This window comes from Corylus avellana, chromosome ca3 (genome assembly GCF_901000735.1).
Source record: "Corylus avellana chromosome ca3, CavTom2PMs-1.0".
NCBI classification, from domain to species: domain Eukaryota; kingdom Viridiplantae; phylum Streptophyta; class Magnoliopsida; order Fagales; family Betulaceae; genus Corylus; species Corylus avellana.
Window position 1 is genome coordinate 28,356,771 of NC_081543.1, and position 19,907 is coordinate 28,376,677.

The window sequence follows — 19,907 nt, forward strand, 5'->3', positions numbered from 1 at the left end:
AAAAAAAAGGAAAAAATACAAAAAGAAAAGAACGATTTTGATTTGTAATAATCCAAACGATCCGTTATTTGCAGTTTCAAAAAACCGTTTTCCTCTTTTCTTTTCCCTCTTTATGTGTCCCTTTCACTCTTCACTCTCACACACATTCGTTTCCGAAATCCCAAACCAAAAGGAGTCACTGAAAACCGAACCCTATCCAGAAATTGAGAACCCAAACCCTAAGAGATGGGGCATACGATATTGTTTCTCATCTTCGTTCTCGGTTTTCTTGGCCATGAAGGTGTTCACGGAGTCCAGATCCTCTCCAAGTCGAAGCTCGAGAAGTGCGAGAAGAATTCCGACTCCGATAATCTCAACTGCACCAAGAAGATTGTCTTGAACATGGCGGTTCCCAGTGGCTCCGTAAATATTCTTCTCTTTCTTTTTCCTTAACGTAACATTTTGTGTACTCCGTGTTTAATTTAGTTTTGAGTTTTTTAGAATTGTTTTACTCTGATATAGTGTATTTTTTTGCGCATTTGGTGTTGTGATTGGTAAAATCGACGTTGCGAGTTTTTCGCAACTAAGAAGAACTGAGAAATTACATTTATTTAGGAAAATTCCAAGGTTCCAGTAAATTCCTAGGTGAGTAAATCACGAATATGGTATAGGTGAAATCAATGGAAACAAACGAAGATATGCGATCTCTATCATTGTCTTAATAGCATTACACTTCATTGAAATTGTAGTAAGGGTACTTTTAAGATTAATTCAAGATTAGTGGTAAAATCTGACAGTGTATCCTAGAAAATGTAGAGGATGTTGATTCGTAGCTCTTAATAAGGTTGTTGTACAATTTATAGAAATTGTAGCAAGCATGCTTTTGAAATTAATTCAGCGTTTAGAAATGTCAGCCTGTATAGACTTAAAATTTAGTACAGCTTATTCTGTGTATTATTGCTTAACAATTATCTTTAAATTCCATGTAAATTGTCTTTTGATTATACAGAGTGGTGGAGAGGCCTCAATAGTGGCGGAAGTAGTGGAGGCGGAGGAGAACTCAACTACTAACAAGATGCAAACTCTGCGAATACCACCAGTGCTAACAGTCAACAAATCTGCTGCATACGCCATGTATCAGCTAACATATATTCGAGTATGAGAAATATTTTGTTAATTTATGTTGTGTTTCTGTGGGAGTATATGTTTGTGGTTCTAGAAAATATTCTTCTTTATTTTATAAGAACTAATTTGTTATATACCAAGTGTTTATTCTATTTTCTTCTATCCCCAAAAAGAATTGTGTACTTTATATAGAGCAAGAAATTTGAATCTTAGCTGTGGCAACCCAAAAGAATAAAAATCTTCTACAAAAAGTTTAGCTAGGTGAATCTGATAAGTAGAGAACAAGTTATTAGGAGATATGGTTGTCCGTAATTTAAACGCTTGCCCATCCTAGATGCTTTGATTAAGTAAACCTTCTACTTGTTACATACCCTGATTTCTAATTTAGTTAGTTGTTATAACATTTGAGAATTAAACATTTTTCCAGGATGTTTCTTATAAACCTGAAGAGTTTTATGTTATGACACGCAAATGTGAGCCAAATGCTGATGCAAAAGTTGTGAAGATATGTGAGAGGCAAGGAATCTTCTAATTTTTTCCCGATATTTCATTCTAATTTTTATTTTCAATATGATTTTTCCATGTCTATCTTTTAACTATTGTGCAAAATTTGTTGGTTTAAGTAATAATTGTGCTATTCCAATGTTTGCACTTCTATTTTGGACTTTTGATTTTAGCAGTTTATTCACATATACCGATAACACAGCCATAAAGTGGAAGAGCTCTGCTAGATAATTGGTTGAACATATAACATATATTCGGCTGTAAAAATGAAAAGAAAAGCCAATGAGCTCAAGCACAAATGACACGTCCTTCCTTTGTAAGAAAAGGTGAAGGGTTAGGTCGTAAGTTTTGTATGAGCAAGTTACTAATCACAATTAAAAAAAAAAAAAAAAAAAGGACAATTTTGGTCATATTTAGTTTTCTTTAAATAACTACTATTTTTTTTTTTTTAAAAAAAAATTTCTTGACATTCGTATTAATTGATTTTACAATCTTGCATACAAACCCTGCTTATACACCACCTTACACAAACCTTGGGCCAAATGTTAAATTTCCTTAAGGTAGAAATGTTGCTTTTGACTAGATTAGTTCATCTCTCTCAGCAGTTTATTGACATTATCCTTCTCTGCTTGGAGATCATATGCCTGGAAGGTCATTAGACATGCAAACAGCGGACATGGACTCTTAACTTTCATCTTCAGTTTTCACTATAATTTTTTAATTACTTCTTCATCACACATTTATGCTTTTGAATTTCTGCTGGAGATGTCTGCTTCAGCAATCAGTTTGTTATATTGAGAATCTGTTACAATATGCTACTTAGCAAATGTGAAGGATATTTTAATTCAGGCGTAAAGTTTTGACACCAGAATCTACATATTTGATAAATGCTTTGACAATTCAATATCAGTAATATATGTTTTTTAATCTCTATTTAATTGCGCATCAATTTCAATTAATTCCTAGCTTATTGTAGTGAATAATTTGTGTGGTGTTGCTGGCTAGAGGAAGGTCAACAATTTATGCCAGGCTCACAAATACATCAAAACTAACGTCCTTCAGGGTATCAGGTAAAATTGAAACGTGATAAAGAGAAGATTAGTCTTGTATACTAGAGTTGCAACTTTTGGCGCTTTTAATGAAATGCATTACTTATATTTAAAAAAATATTAAAACTAACTCTCCCATTCACTTGTAAGTCCACCTAATTGTGGGCCTCACACATTCTCAACGAAGGAAACCAACAAAATGGGGGTCACCATGACTTGAACCAAAGACCTCCACAACCTTGTCTGTATTATCATGCGTTGTTGTGCGTGTGTGTGTGAGAGAGAGAGAGAGAGAGAGAGAGAGAGAGAGATTAACCCCAAAGTTGTCGACTTCTATATATTTTTCATATATTACTAAATAAGAAATATTAAAATATCGCCCTTATATAATACTCTGACAATGTGCCAATGGTATTTGATTTTGGAATGACCGTATAGCCTATTTCATTTTAACTTTCCTTTGTTTTATTTTTGTTGTGCATATACTTGTAAGGTTTGTGTCCCACATTGAGAAAGTATAAAGAATAAGAGTGGTTAATATACCAAAGTGGACCCAAGCCCATTAACTTAGGATTTTGGGCTAGAGTCGTGTTCAACTAAGTATATTAATTAATGTACTCTTGGTAAAAACTCCATAACCGCTTTATCTCCCAACAATTGGTATCAGAGCTCATGGTTAGCTTCCGCTGCTGCTGATATGAGTGTCTTAGTTTGACGTGTTTGGCTTGACTCCGGTAAAAAGAGTGGTTTCTCTTAGAGTACGCGTAACACTCTTGTGTGTGGGCGAGTTTGGTCAATGTGAAAGAGACTCACAAGTGAGGAGAGATTTGTTGTGAATACACTTGCGAGGTTTGTGTCCCACATTGAGAAAGTATAAAGAATAAGAGTGGTTAATATACCTAAGTGGACCCAAGCCCATTAGTTTAGGCTTTTGGGTTAGAGTTGTGTTCAACTAAGTATATTAACGTATTCTTAGTAAAAACTCCATAACCGCTTTATCTCCCAACACTTTCAACTATTGAGAACGTGCTTGCCAAGTTTCAGTTAATATATTTGGTGAAACAAGCTACATGCAAATTTATGAGTCGCTTTACAAATTCACAAAAAGGTTAGTTGACTGGCTTTCTTGTCTGTTTTGTAGTTTACGAGATGAAAAGGGTCACATTATTGAGCATACTCAGGTGCATTTCTTCCATTTTGGATCTAATTTGCTTTTGGAGTTGTCATTTTTCTTTTTTCTAGTACCTACAATGCTTCTGATAGCCATTTATATGATTATCCTACTTAGTAAAGTTTACTTGAGATTTCTATGGGCATGACTAATTTTTTACATTTGATAATATCTTTATCGGTTTGAACCTTTCGTAGCCTCACATACTCACTTCATTTTGAATCAAATATTCTCTTAATAAACTTCAGTTATTGACAATAGCTGTATGTGTCATGTTGATGCTTGTAATCATAAGTATTTTTGTGGAAAACAGTCAAGTACGTTATGTTTAGAATCTTGAGGATCTGAAGAATTATCCTAACCTTGATGATCAAGATTTTGATATGTAATAGAACTGCTGAATTACCTTTGAACAATGATCTTGATTGGGTTAAAAATTATAATTATATTAGCTATATTTGATTTTATTCCTCGGTCAGTGATATTTCTGTTGCTCTACCGCTTTTGTCTCTTTATTGCATTTGAATATCCCACACTTGAGGAATACTGTGGATTACATTGAGACATCTATTTATGACATTGAACTTGATTATGCATGTTTTATTTTTTTCTTTTACATTTGTTTTTAACCAGTTTGTGTTTTATTCTTTCTCCTCTTCATATCCTTTCTGCCTAGCCAATATGTTGTCCCTGTGGGCCCCAGAGGCGGATGCCTTCATCATGTGGAAACTTTTGTAAGTGCTTCTTTTTGTTCATAATTCTCCAATTTTCTATGCAGGATGCTTCTTATGGTTCTGTGGTAATTGATTATAAATCTTGTTTCCATCAGTTGACAAGTTGATGAAAGGAAAGGCCAACACTGCACATTGTGTCCGATTTCCAGGTGATTGGTATGGCTGTTTTGTTGCCTTTTTGGTCAGTCTATGAACATTTCTTGATGACATGATTGATTGGATGTTTATAGCAACTTATTGTGTTGTAAGTGCACTTGTGAGTGTTGAGTTCCACATTGAGAAAATATAAAGAAAAAGAGAAGTTAATATACATAAGTGGACCCAAGCCCATTAACTTAAGCTTTTGGGTTAGAGTGATGTTCAAATATGTATATTAATGTATTCTTGGTGAAACTCCCAAACCGTTTATCTCCCCTACACATAGATGCCATATTTGATTGTTTTTGTCAACACACGTCTATCGATCAGTATTTATTCAAATAATATTTTTTTCATGGTTATATGATTGTTAAAAGTTTCATTATGTATTAAAACTTAGTTTTTAAAGTTTCTTAGAATAGTTTTTGAGTTAACACATTTTTAAGTTTTTTTTTTCTTCATGATGCTACACTCTTAATAAATAATCAAATACCATACATTTAGTCAGTGTATGACTTGCCAAATTAAAATGGTTGGTGAAGAAGCTCTTAATTGAGATCATAGTTAGTCTGGTATTATCTATTCTCCTCATAATTTTCATTTCTTACACCTGGATTACGGATTGAAGGTTCAGCTTATAGAAAATTCTGCATTATCAATCTACTGTGTATATTTTTATATTATTATTATTTTTTTGTTAAGTCATCTTCTAAATTTCGCAAACGATTTTGCATTATGGCAGAATTAATAGATATATATTTTTTATGTACTTAGGTTCCATGTGTTTGGTATTGGACAGCGATCATTGGGATTCAGTGTTCATATTCAGGTCAAGATTGGATCTAAAATTTCGGTACGCTGTTTCTTAATATCCTTGTACTTTATCTAACAAGAAGCACGTGCAATGCTGGTAAAACTAAGGCATTGATATATGTAGATAATTCATATAGAGATATATATAATGGTAGATACATTGGAATTCAATGATTCGTCGGTGAATGGCAAAGCAACATATCTTTTCTGATAAGGATATTCAAGTGCAGAGGGAATATAATGATAAATATGAGATTAATAATTAATGATTGCTTGGTGACTGTTGACTCCACTCCCCATCTTCTATTAAACACAAAGAAGATATATCAACTTTTTGTGCTCATCTTCTGAAATAGACTTCACACCACGTGATCCGGTTCAAATATTGAATAAATTGGGACACATGATGCTGAAAAACACTGAGTTTTCTGGCTGGGTAGTATATCTGATCCTAGAGCTAACCTATGCAAGGAAGATGGTGAGACTACGTGCCAATTAATTGAAGAAGTGCCAGGATAGTGAAGTAGCAGGTTGTAGTGATTAGGAAGAGGGGAAATAACTTAATTGTGATATGGATTAAGGATTGGAGGAAAGACTAGGAAAATTATTTAAAGCCTTATAACAAACTAGGAAGCATTAACTACAAAATATTTTTTGCTTAGCTAGTATAGAAATTAGCAAAAATTCAAGTGAGACATTTCTGGATAAACTCTTCAAAAAAAGGGCAGCTAAATTGGAGTGGCCAGCTCACGATTCCATTCATTCTGTCTGTTAGTTTTGGCTTCCAGAGAGAGGGAATGCTGTGTGGCACTAACTGGCGCCCCATCACGCTAGTTTACCTTCATTTGTTATGTTGTTATCTTTCTGATTCTGTATTTATATTCTTGCTGGACTGAAAATGGAAATATTTCACATACATTGACACCCTTTAGCTGAATGATTGTTAGGTCATGTAATTTTCAAGCTTCAGTTTATTACTTTGTGTTTCATTGTGTCAAAGCAAAAAGTCCACGTTATAACTTTATTGACTAAGACTTTGTTGGCCTTTTTTTGTTAGCAGGAAGTGATTGTGGGTCCTGAAAACAGAACAGTAACATCCACTGATGATTTCCTAAGGGTTAATCTTATTGGTGATTTTGTTGGATATACAAATATACCGACATTTGAGGACTTCTACCTTGTAATACCGAGGCAGGTATACTTATGCATAGATTTATGATTAATATCCATTGACTTCAAGTGCTATAATCAAAAATATTTACCAAAACATTCTTTTTACTCTTCCTAGTTCTTTCTTATTTTTGGCATCTTCATCAAACAAAATTGTTGTATTAAGCTAATTATTTATTCAAAAAAAAATTGTAATTAGTTTTTTAAGTGGGCCAAGATGGACTTAGTTTGAACAAGGATCTTGTGAAATGGGATATCCGATTTGCCTTATTTGTTGCTATTGTTGTTATTTGTATTGTTGGCTTTTGCACAAGTTTTTTGAAGTTATGGCTCTAGTGAAGTAGCTGTTGGAAAGTCGGCATGTCTGCAGAATGTATAAAACATAGTTACACACAAAAATGTGTTGTTCCAATTAAACTGAAAAATTGGCAAATTAGGTTTAGCGCTTGAATTAGAATCTGATGCCATGTATAGTTATTACATGATACCTGTTAACATCTTATACTGATTATTAGACATTACAACTAATTTTGTTAGCTTCTTATAATGTATGTATTACGTAAATGTTGACATAGTGCATAGAATGTGTTGTGAGTGGTATAATTTAGGGTGTCTTTCAAGTTGTATTGTTCTGATATCTTAAAGGAAAAAAAGAATAGAATATGGCGTGAAGTAAGCTTTACTTGGCATTTTACAGTGCTTTACTAACCCCCATCCCCCCAAAATAAGAAAAGGCCCTAGATGGAATGCATTGATGAAGCAGTACCTGTTTTTCTGGTCCCTGAGTTAGTTGTGGTATTGGTTGGATTGTGGAATAAGATTAAGGTATATGGTAGTTGTAGGATGACAACTGTATTTTATGTTGGGATGTGCATGATGGAACATGATTGGATCAGAAGAAAATAGTGCCAAATGTACATATGCTCCGGAAGTTCTTACAAAGTTGAGTTATGCGATCTGCAAGATTTAACTGTAGGTCTAATTTTGAGCTATTCTTCTTTAGTCTCTTAGAAAGGTTCTACTTATCCAAAATACCATGTGTGGCATACATTACATGGTTGAATAAATTTTAGTGTCTAGGATACAAATTTCTGTCATATCTCTTTGAAGATTGAGCTTAACTACCTACACCAGGTACCCGTTGTGGCATATATAAGATGTTTATGCCTCCTAGAACATTTGAGTTGAATTGCTGCCAGATATGGTACTAATTTATCATTTGTTTACCGTTTTTGAATGTTAATTGAGTGAGGACTTTAATAGTTGTTCAAAGTTTTATATGTTGCTGAGAGCTTCTTCTTTCTTTTGTGGAAGGGTGATGGTGATCAACCACATGATTTGGGGATGAATTTTTCTATGTGGATGCTGCTTGAGAGAGTTAGGTTTACCTTAGATGGCCTTGAATGTAACAAAATTGGTGTCAGTTATGAAGCATTCAATGGGCAGCCAAGCTTTTGCGCTTCACCATTTTGGAGTTGCTTGCATAATCAGTTGTGGAATTTCCGTGAGGTTAGTGAAATTGAAGTAGCACCTTCTCTAATTTATGTTCCTCATATTAGCCACTTTTCCCCCCTTGATTTCCCTCCTTTTGGAATTGTAGAATTATTGTAAGATGAATTATCTATTGATAATTTATTGCCAAGTCTTTCTCTATGCATCACAAACAATATCTTTTTTGTTGGGGTTCCATCTTTTCATGCAAATTATGAATACATTATCATGTTTGTGCACAGAACAAACTCAAATCCTAAAAACATTGATACTATTAAATCACCACTTGTCCCAAAAGCTTAAACTGATAAGAAGTGATAAATTTAATCATTTAATCAATACTTCCTCTCAGGTATGGGCTCAAACACGCCTTTAGGTGATGCACAACACGTTGAATATTTAATTGAAATGAGAAGTAAATGGCGGAAATAGGGTTCAAACTCAATACCTCTACAATGATAGCATGTCAAGTTATCATTTATCCCAAAAGCTTAAACTTATAGGAAATAATTGATTTAATTATTTGATTAATATTTTAACACTCCCCCTCACTTGTGGGGCTCAAACTTCTTAATAAGTGAGACCCAGCACGTGGAATACTTAATTGAAATGTGAGGCGAATGATAAAGACATGGTTCAAACTAAAGACCTCTGCTCCGATACCATGAAGAAATTCATAAACGTAAAGGAAATTAAAGAGAATAAAGAAAATAAGCACTAAAAATTTACGTGGTTTGGTCTATAACCTACATCCATAGGTTAAGCCCTAGAGGCTACTTTTTTTTTTTTTTCCTTCTCTTATTCCTAATGATGTTTACAATACCAATGATCCTTATTTATAGGGAAAATGTGGTAGATGAATACAATATAAATAAGGTAATCAAATCCTTATGATTTGATTATGGAAACATGGATTGAACTCATGATCTTTGCTCTGATATTATGTTAAATCACCACTTATCCCAAAATTTTGAGCTAATAGGAAGATGTAATTTTAAGTATTAAATCAATACTTTAACACTTCTCCTCACGTGTGCGCCCAAACTTTCCTTTAATGGGTGAAGCACAACATGCGAAATATTTAATTAAAATGAGAGGTAAATGACGGAGATATGGTTCGAACTCAGGACCTCTACTCTGATATCGTGTTAAATCATCACTTATCATAAAAGGTTAAGCTTATAGGAAATGATTGATTTAATTATTTGATTAATATTCTAATTGATACTGGTATTGGTAATATGATTTTGTTGTGTACTCTAATTTAGGCTATTAGACTACACTGACATTCATCATCTGTTTTGTAATTTTGGCATTTTCTCTTGCCTTTTTTAGAATGAAGTACTTAGAGGATTGTGATTTTTTTTAAGACAACCTGTTTTCTCATAATTAAGTTAAATTAAGAATCGATCTTGTTTTTGACAGGCTGACCTGAACCGAATTAAGAGGAATCAGTTGCCACTATATGGTGTTGAAGGAAGGTTTGAAAGGATAAACCAACATCCAGTTATGTTTCAACAATTTCTGAATTATATATGTTAAATTACTAGTTGTCCCAAAATTTAAACATATAGGAAATGGTGAATTTAATTATTTAATTAATCTTCACACTTTTCCTCACATGTGGGATTAGACACCACGTAGAATATTTTAATTGAAAATGGGTGGTAAACTGTGAACTAAGGGTTTAAATTCAAGACCTCTGTTCTGATACCATATTAAATACCATATTATTTAATTCATATTCTAACATCATATACCTTTGAATGTCTGCTATTTCTTTTTATTTATCACTTTGACTTGGGTGCAGAATGCAGGGACACATTCATTTTCCATAGGAGTCATTGAAGTTCTCAATACAAATCTTCTAATTGAGCTAAGTGCTGATGACATAGAATATGTTTACCAAAGGTTAATATTACTTTTTTACGTCTCTGCCTACCATAAGTTGAAGTACCGATTTAGAGATAATCTGCTTTTCATGGATACATAAACTATTTGTTTAATCGAATTTTGCCAGCATGGGTTGTTAGTTTATTAAGCACTTGATCTTATTAACTGGTATGACACCTCAGTAGTCAACTATATATATATATCCAATTTAGGTTATTTGATTTCCAATAATTAGTTTGTAAGTTTTGAATTGAATGGGAACCTGAAAATGTTATTTCTAACACCTTTGAGCTTCTCAGGTTTCTGGATTTTAAACAGAGATGTAATACAAGATTTAGGACATCCAAAATCATTTACAATATTTTTGGAGATGTTACAATGAGTTAATTTTGAAGAAGGTTATGGAAGAGAACTTGAATTTAGCTCAGTGCAAGTTTTACCTTTCTAGTATGGCTGATATTGTACAAGATTTAGAACGTCCAAAATCGTTTTCAATACCTCTGGAGATGATAGATTAAGTATTCTGAAGAAGATTGGGGAGAGACTTGAATGTAGCAGCATTAGGAAAAAAATCTAAATATATTGTATGACTGATGCAATAATAGATTTAGAACATACAAAATAGTTGTCAATATCTCTGGAGATGTTGCATTGAGTCAATTTTGAAGAAGATTATGGGAGAGAACTTGGATTTAGCATTGAGCAAATTTAATTATCTACTATGACTTCAAAGACTTCATGATTCTAACATATTTATTTGCCTTTGTTTGTCCGTACATGTGTGACTTTTTGTTCTAGTAGTTGTAAACATTTCCATATTTGTTTTGAAATCATGCCAAGTGGTATTTTTCTTATTTTTTTGATATCTCAGAAGATCTTCATTCTTTGACAAGTTAAGAAGCTTTATTTATGCTGCCTTGGCTTATATACTTCCATATTTTTTTAGGAGTCCTGGAAAAATCTTAAGTGTCAGCATACCAACATTTGAAGCACTTACTCAATTCGGAGTGGCTACAATCACAACTAAGAATACTGGTGAACTGGAAGCATCATATAGTTTAACGGTATTGCTATTGAAGTTTTCCTTATCATGTCCTGTAATAATGTCAATTATCTCATTGTTGATTATGCTGAGAGAATGTAGCTTCTTGTTAGCTTGGGGTTTTCCCCTAGTTGGATTAAGGAACGTTTTGATGTTTTCTTTTACTTTTAGAAAATCACTAGGTTGAGTAAATTACGTAGGATGTAACCATGAAATTTCAAATGCCTCTTTTCATATTTCTGATAATGACAATGCTGTTCTATACTGGTTTTTTGGTTTTTTTTAGTATAGAGTGCGTTATTTTGGGACAAGGATGGTCTACTGTTGTTGGGATTATCAGCTACTAGAAGTTTAGTATTATGTAATCTGGGCTTATAGTTTTGTGGAGCACGAGATTGATGTTATCATGAAAGATTTTATGTTGAATTCTATGTGTTCCTTCCATAAATGGAAATGGTCACATTACATTCTCTAAAATTGTTTTGACATCTTGTTTCATTGATGAAACTTCAAATAGACTGAATTGGTTTTCTCTGCTATTCAGTTCCTTCAATGCTTACTTGTGGTTTTGACTACTGTATGAAGAAATTGAAGTTTTCTGAACTAGAATGTTCATGATCTCAAGAAGAAAAATGAAGAAACCTCATGGACATTTGCTTGATTGTGATGTAGCAATTTACACGATAAAATTTATGTGTATCTACTATATATATTTCTTGTTGAGTAGCATACAGTACGGTAGCTTGAAGAAATTATATAAAAATGAATTAAAACAATGGATAGAAACTTTCCATGAAAATAATTATAAATTTTGTGAAGCTGTATTAACTATGCCCTCGGAGAATGCAACCCTGTGGTTTCATTTGTGATGAAGTTTTCATTTTTGCAGTTTGATTGCACAAGAGACGTCACAATCATGGAGGTGCCTTTTTTTCGCATAGTTTTCAATCCAAGTTTCTCAGGATTTTATTCTTTACTATTATTATTATTATTATTATTATTATTATATTCATGAAGGATGCTGTTTTTGAAAGCTTAGATGGTTTCAGGAACAATTCTTTATTATGAAGCCGAAAGAAATTACAAATCGGTCATTTAAACTCTACCCAACTACCGATCAAGCTGCAAAATATGTATGTTCAGGTATGATAAATACTAGAATTATGGTGGAATCATGGGCTTCTCTTTTTGCGAATGATCAGTAAGGTAGCGGCATAAACTAAATCTTAGTCAATTATCATGCTTTAATGCAGCTATATTAAAGGATTCTAATTTTAATGAAGTTGATAGAGCTGAGTGCCAATTTACTACCACAGCTACTGTTCTGGACAATGGATCACAGGTTTGGTGTTAGTCTCGAGAATATGTTTTGTCTAGTACATCTTCCTTTCCTTGAGATAGGAAAACTAAGCAAAAAATTATCATGAAGGGACCTTAAAATCGATCAAAGTATGAGAGGAAAGAAATATCTATTTACAGTTTGAGATGTTCCTGTAACATGATAGTAGTTTTTTTTTTTTTAACGAAGCCTTTTTTCCAACTTATTTGATTATGTTGGATAAAGCTTGAGAATTAAAAAGATTATGTGGTTCTAGAAGTTGTTCAGTATCAAAAGGATATTCTAGGATGTTGATAACCTTGAAAAGTTTGGCTGGATATTTTGTTTGATAAATTCTTCATGTTTGAGAATGGAGTTTTGGTCACTAGAAAACTAATATATGAGCAAAACAGATTAAAAAAAATAGAGTTCACAAACGTTATAAACATATGGAACAATAACTTCATAAAATACGCAGCATTTGGGTGAAAACTACAGAATTGTTTGTGAATTCCTCTAAGTAACCTTTGATTAAAAAATAAAAATAAAAGGTGTTAAGGCAACTCTAAATTGTTATGGCAACAATGACGATACTGACAAAATCACCGGTTTCAATTTATCTTCTTGACTACATTGGTATATAGTAACCAAATATGGCTTTTTTATGCTAGCTCAGAAGATGTATTTGATTGCAAAATCACAGACTCCTTTACCCACTATTTACCTCTTTATCTATTTGTCTATTGGTGTGATGGATATAAGCTCTTATGGACCTGGAAGAGAAACACCAGAGAAAGCTGCTTTCCACTAAATTTATGGCAGATAAACATGAAGCTACTTGTTCTCTTTTCTGCTTTCAAATTCTACCCAGGACCGTTGTCTTGGCCTCAAGAGATGTAAAAAAATATTTAGAGAGGACTATCATATTTCACCTTTCCTTGCAGAGAAAGAGGGGAAAAGAAAAAGGAAAACAGGGGGACCCCTGAATTTCATTTCATTTGCAAATGTGCTAGGAGAAATTTTACCAGTGTTTCCATAGTTTTTCCGATTTGGGGGAAACACATAGATAGAGTGTTTTTGTAAGTAGTGATAAATAAGGAACCGTTAATGACAATATTATGGAAACCATCCAATGTTATGCACAAACCATCCAATTCTTGCTTAGGACAGGCTATATGTTTTTTTTCGATTGTGAAACTACATGTAGAAAGAAGATTGTACATTTTTTTCCACTTCAGATTGTGCGTAGAATTGCACGTAGTTGTTTTTTTTAAGTAGTGTGTTACTAATTGTTACGTGCCTAAAGTTTCTATTAAGACACTAAATTTAGTAAATTTTGGGATTTGTTTTGGTGGAAAATTCAGATGATAAAAAAAATCAAGTGATGCTTAGGAGTCACCATGTACTTTTGTGGCAATTTATGTGTTATCAAGAGTGACGTTAAGCATTATTTTGTTTCAGAGTACTCCTTTTCAACCACCTAAGAGTATAAATGGTTTCTTTGAGTCTATTGAAAGCATTTGGAACAAACTATGGAAAAGTTTGGTAGACTTTATCACAGGAAAAACTTGCAGGTACTTTTTAAATTTTTTTTTTTTTTAATATATATATATCTTGCAGGCACTTGTTCTTTTATGCACGGTGAGACCAATTTTTCCCTCCCGAAATTTTTGAAGTTTTGAGGTTCATTCCAGAAAAACTTATATAAAAAAAAAAGTGGGGATACTTTGGGTTTGCCTCTTTTATTCTTCTATTCTAGAGCTTGGAAGGGTTTGAGATACAAAAATATAAATATGTTGTCTGTTACATACTGTCACTGAGGCCATTATATTACTTTCACCTAGCGCGTGTGTGTTTGTTCTTATGCATATCTGTATATATGCATTATGTTCTGGAAGTTCAGTTACTGATATTCCATTTCCATATTTTTTGGAGAACAGAAGGAAATGCTATGGGTTTTTTGACTTCAGATGCCACATACAGTATATATGTATGAGTTGGATGGTAATGTTTGGTCTACTTTTGGCAATTTTCCCAACTGGTAAACCTTCTTCTTCTCTTTTGTTCTGTTTTTTAATCCAAGAAGTAAATGTTCCATAGAAAAGGCAAATAATACATTATACACTCTGCTCGAGTTGCAGTGCTTGTGCTTCTATGGCTGTTGCATCAAAAAGGACTCTTTGATCCTCTTTATGACTGGTGGGAAGATCATTTTGGGGCTGATTACCAGAGTAGCAGGGGTATTCGGAGGCATGGCGTTGATTTTGACCACCGCCCTCACATTCATGTTAATAAACATCATGAACAACCAAGGCACCACCGCAAACATGGTCCTCAATATAAGCGCAGAAGCATTTACCATGAAAGAAGGCATAACCATTCCAACAGAGACACTGATTATAATCACTATCTCCATCATGTTCATAAGGACAAACACAAGCACGGTCACAGGAAGAATTTAAGTACCACTCAGCGATGGAAGCAGGGTAGAGAAGATGAATTTCACAAGCGCAAACGTGGGCTGCTGAATGAAGCACAGTTTAATCTTCATGCTAAGCGGAGAGAATAGTCGAATTCCAAATTGATATTTTGGTAATGTTAAAGCTGTATAATACAAATTTTCATTCTTCCTTTTTTTCTGGGGGGGAGGGGCGGAGAAGATGACAATGAAAAATTTACACTAATTCTTGCAAGGAAATTAAGTCTGATGAGTTTGTGTATATTGGATTAACCTTTTTTTTTTTCCTTTTTTCTTTTTTCTCTTCCACAATTATATGTTGAGATAAGTTAAATACAAACTTTGTATGTGATCTTATGCAAAAGCATAGCATGATCATTGTCAGTGGAGAGACCATTATAATAGTTCTCCTCTGCACGCTCTGAATGTATTGTTGACTATTGTCCTCTGCAGGTTGAGACCAGTGATCCTGATGGGCATGGCGCCAAGCTGGAACCTTTAGTATTGTCTTTAGTCACACAAATGACTTGCCTGTGCATTGCTCAGCTTTGGTTATGTAGAGTTGTGTCCTGTTTCCTTGTATCCTTCTTACAGAGCTGAATGTGAAATCCATTTGGAAATTGTAAACCAGGAGTTCTAACAATATTTCCTCCTTTGATTGTTTGCCACCTGGAAGTTCAGATGTAAATAGGTTAATAATTGTCTCTGACTCTTTCTCTCTTTCTCTCACACACACACACACACACTCACAGACAGATTTGGGACAGTTACCTGTACTTCGTTACCAAACAATGGAGAAACACTGCCATTTGCACCTTAGTAAATTCGGTTCCGACACAGAACCTCATGCCACCACCGAAAGCCATGAAATGTTTGGATGCACCATTTAATTCCACTCCCTGTTTGCCACAATTTTCTATCAGTTTAAGTTTTTAGAATAATTAGTGATCTAACATGTCTAACAGCAGACTGCTAACAGTAAAGTACAATTGAATGTTCTAATAGATATATATGACCCACCTCCCATCTCCATGGATTGAAAGCGAGGGGATCTTCATATTTTGCAGGGTTCAAGTGTACAGCTGGGGGACAGACCATAACGGCCCAACCTGCTGGAATGGTATATCCTGCATCAATATTTGCATAAATATGTCATATTGGATGTACTTTTTTATTGATATGACTTGCCGTTATAAGAATCTGACTAGTACTGTATACTTTGAATTCATACCTTTAAACTGAATATCTCTCAGTGCTTTGCGGAAGATCCCTGGAACTATATTTGCCAATCTTACTGTTTCATTTATGAACTGCAAGTTGAACTTTGTCAATTCATAGAACAGAGCTACATATATAGGAATGATTTTTAGTATTTTTTGATGATGTGAAATCTCAATATTTAGGGCCCTCAGACTAACCCCTGAGAGTAAACCCTGAATACAAGACCCCACTCACCAGAACCGTATATCGGGTAATCCAAAAAAACTCCTAGTGCGGAATCGAACCCAGGATGTTCAAGTCTACGGCTCATCCCAAGTCCGCCCTTTGCCCACTAGGCTGCACCCTAACGGGTCAGTAATGATCTTTAGAATTTTCTAAGACAAAAACTGAATGTGCTTGACCCACCTGGAATGTAAATGTCATTGATTTGTATTCTTTCCATGTAAGTCCAGAATCAGCATTTTCCCGATTGTTAAGAATTGCCTCATGCTCTTCCTATCAGAAGGTAGAAACATGTAGAAAGCATTGTTAGTTGGTGGGAAACAGTGAAAGGTTGTGAAAGCAATAATATTCAATACTTCACTGACCGTTAATTGCTTCAGCACTAGAGGATGGTCTGAAAGAAACTTGATTGCTAAAGTTAGAGCCAGGGAGGTGGTTTCAAAGCTGGCAAACAGTAGCACAAACATCAAATCCAGAGCAATTTCCTCTGTGAGAATTGTTCCATCTTTTTTAAGCTCTTCAAGAACATAATCAAAGAAATCACTTTGCTGCTTCCTGGGCATTGCCCGTCTTTCCTGTAGCATGCGCTTCAGCATCCCCATTGCCCTTTTCCTACCCTGAGAAAAATTGAGTAGTTAGGAAACGGTGAGTTTAGTTACTGAAATAATATTCTAACACTTCTCTTCACGTACACGTAGACTATTATAATTCGAACTTAGAACCTCGGCTCTAATGATACCTTGTTTATCCTGATTTTGGTTTACCTGTAAACATTTGTGGTAAGCTGTTCCAGGAATGTCCAAAGGGAAGGAAATTAATCCCTGTATGAATGCAACGAAGTTCTCCCTTAGATTCTCTGAGGAGTTATCCGCTTCATAACTGATCAGTTTCTTTGCAGTCAGATCAAAAATCATCTGTAAAATCAAATTATTATTATTATTAGACCTGGATTAACAACAAATTATCTGTTGATTCTTTAATGGGAAATCAAAGAAATAATGGTTAGCCTGAAATTACACTTGCAGTTGCGTCTTTTAATTCAACGGCGTCCTGACATGACCACCGGTGTAATCCTCTGGTTGCTGCCTTTTCAACTTCAGGGAGCATCTTTTTCAGGCTTTCAGGACCAAAAAGATTCAGCACCATGTTCTTAAGGTACTTGTACATGAACCCATGTAATGATCCCACATTCTGTCGTCCAAATATCTGTGTGAATGTTTCCGGGTACCAGCTTTGAAACAAATGTCCCTCTTGTTGGAAGACGAAGTAGTTGAGATCCGGGTCCGTTGATATAACGACCGGTCGTCCGACCAAATTTGTCCTGAATATCGGCCCATGCCTGAAAATTGGAATGTAAAATGCCTTATCAGAACAAGAACAGGAATAAGAAAATGCATATAGTAGCACAATTTTTTACACCACTCAAACTAATTAGAGTCCGATACAAAATTAGTAGGATATGATCGAGGGTCTGACATGTTTAATTAAATGGTTTGGGTTATAATTGATTTCTATAGTCTTGTATTCGTGACTCGACACGGCCCGAACTCAACTCGTGAACCCCACACGAATCTAATACGAAATTAGCAGGTTAAAGTTAACTTGTACAGTATTATACCCATACTTACACGACACAAACCTGACTTGTGAACACGAATTGCTACTCATAAATGCAGTATCCTTTGATAGGAAAAAATGGTGAGTTATTAGAAGTTTACCTATCCGTCCTTTTTTTGATGAACGGAGGAACGTCAGAAGAAGTGTTGGGAGAGAAGAACTGGAGGGACTCACCAAGGAGTGGCAAGCCCATTGAACCTGGAGGGAGTTTTCCTTTGCATCGGGGATTTCTCCAGCTGTAAAGCCAATGTGTGATGCTTATGATTACCAGAGCTCCAATGCAGAAAGCCCACATCTTGCTGCTTAGTTAATTAGTTACTGAATGAAACTCAGGAAAAAAAAATAAAAAGATCTTGAATGGAAGAAATAAGAACAATGCTGTGATGGGTGTTTACAGGAAAGGAAATGGGACAGGCTGAGATTACCAGAAATGAGAAGAGTTTGAGGTGGGAAACGTGGGAAGAATAGACAGGGAGGAGCAGAAAGTGCTGGCATGTATCTTAGCAACCGGGAGATCTTCTTAAATAGTCAGGCCAGAACTTTTACAACTATTCAAAAAAAATAATATTAAGTTTTCCTAGCTGTTGGGGATAGAATAGAATATGTCTTGAACACCCATTATCCTTTTGTCAACGGAAAGCTAGCTATGAAAGTTTGTGTTAAGAGCCTTGCATGACCGAAAGTTACAGGATGCTTCCTCTCTCTCTCTGTTTTTTTTTTTTTTTTTGAATCTCTCTCTCTTTGTTTGGTTATGGACTTTGGGTTAAATGTACATCTAACACTAAACAAAAGGAGCACGAGGCAGCAATATGGGCATTTTTTAAGGTGATTTTGCAGGAACAAAGAGCTTATACTTAGATTTGAGAAGAGGCTTAACCGACCAAACAAAGTATGAAAACCAATCGTCAATGGAGTATTAAATACTAGAAAGTCTAAAATCTAATGGGTTTCACCAACTTACGAAATCTTCCCAGTATCCATGCTGAATACTATAGTATCTATGTGATGAAGATGATTCCATTGAAGATGCCACACTTTTATTCTTTCTTGTGTTTCATTCTTCTATTTCTTTGTTCTTTATAATCGTATCTCATCCCTAGATCTTCTTTAGCTGTAAGCATTATATGATATTCTCAATGTCAGACTATAAATCTAAATGCATACATCACAACTGATTTCAAGGGTTTTCTAGAAGTGCATCCTCTCAATGTTTTACACTAGTTCTTTATTAGATGAGATCGAGCTTTACATAACCTAACTAGTTCTTTTGCAGCTAACACTTTTCTGGGTCATTACAAATAGTATCACTACATAATGTGAACTCCGATAAAAGTGGGGGAGACTCTTAACGCCTTAAAAAGTAAGTCTTACATTAATTTCTTATCAGATGAAACTTTATTTCATAAGTAATTTTAAGGAGTTTCAATTGCAACTTTATCAATTTCTTTTAAAAAATAATAATACGGATGTGACTAACACATGCAAACACTGTATATGCTTTTGTCCATTTCAACACATAGAGCACCGCCCCATTGAGCCACGGACTGAATCCTCCCCCATCCCCGGGTGAGAAGTACAACAAATGTAGGTAGGTCGACCCTCCACCAATGTGAATTATGACCCTCCATTATGTGCATTAGCAATTAGATTATATGCTTGGTACTATTTTTGCCACATAGTGGAGAGGAAGTATCACGTGAAGGCCTAAAGAGAGGATGAGGCTTAGAGCTAAGCTGGCTAGTATGAACATTGGGATCCTAAAAGTTTGTCTAACTATGAGTTCCGTGAATTCTTTGACATCTATTGTGCAAAAATTATCTGGGTTATCACTTAATAACGAATGAATTTCTTTATCAGCTTTTAAGAAAAATGATAATTTAACGTGGCATTCAAGTAAAAATCATGACTTATGAGTTCAAATCTTGTTTACATCACTTACCTTTCATTTTAATTAAATATTTT

General features: G+C 34.5%; 2 protein-coding genes across 2 annotated transcripts; one reads left to right on the forward strand and one right to left on the reverse strand.

The window, feature by feature from the left end:
- Nucleotides 1-112: 112 nt before the first annotated feature.
- On the forward strand, nt 113-15,418 carry LOC132175671 (protein HAPLESS 2). Its single transcript, XM_059587689.1, has 19 exons — nt 113-402; nt 989-1,135; nt 1,532-1,620; nt 3,799-3,838; nt 4,505-4,562; nt 4,658-4,718; nt 5,475-5,553; nt 6,574-6,708; nt 7,998-8,192; nt 9,600-9,680; nt 9,985-10,085; nt 11,014-11,131; nt 11,999-12,031; nt 12,159-12,252; nt 12,363-12,451; nt 13,889-14,001; nt 14,368-14,468; nt 14,569-15,019; nt 15,339-15,418. The coding sequence occupies exons 1-18, from the start codon at nt 226-228 to the stop codon at nt 14,994-14,996; spliced, it is 2,139 nt and encodes a 712-aa protein (XP_059443672.1). The 5' UTR covers nt 113-225; the 3' UTR covers nt 14,997-15,019; nt 15,339-15,418.
- Nucleotides 15,345-18,240, reverse strand: LOC132175672 (cytochrome P450 87A3). The gene is made up of 9 exons (XM_059587691.1): nt 18,047-18,240; nt 17,346-17,667; nt 17,093-17,242; nt 16,694-16,945; nt 16,512-16,601; nt 16,117-16,195; nt 15,906-16,012; nt 15,657-15,784; nt 15,345-15,554 (listed from the first exon to the last, which is right to left on the reverse strand). The coding sequence occupies exons 1-9, from the start codon at nt 18,238-18,240 to the stop codon at nt 15,428-15,430; spliced, it is 1,449 nt and encodes a 482-aa protein (XP_059443674.1). The 3' UTR covers nt 15,345-15,427.
- Nucleotides 18,241-19,907: the final 1,667 nt, after the last annotated feature.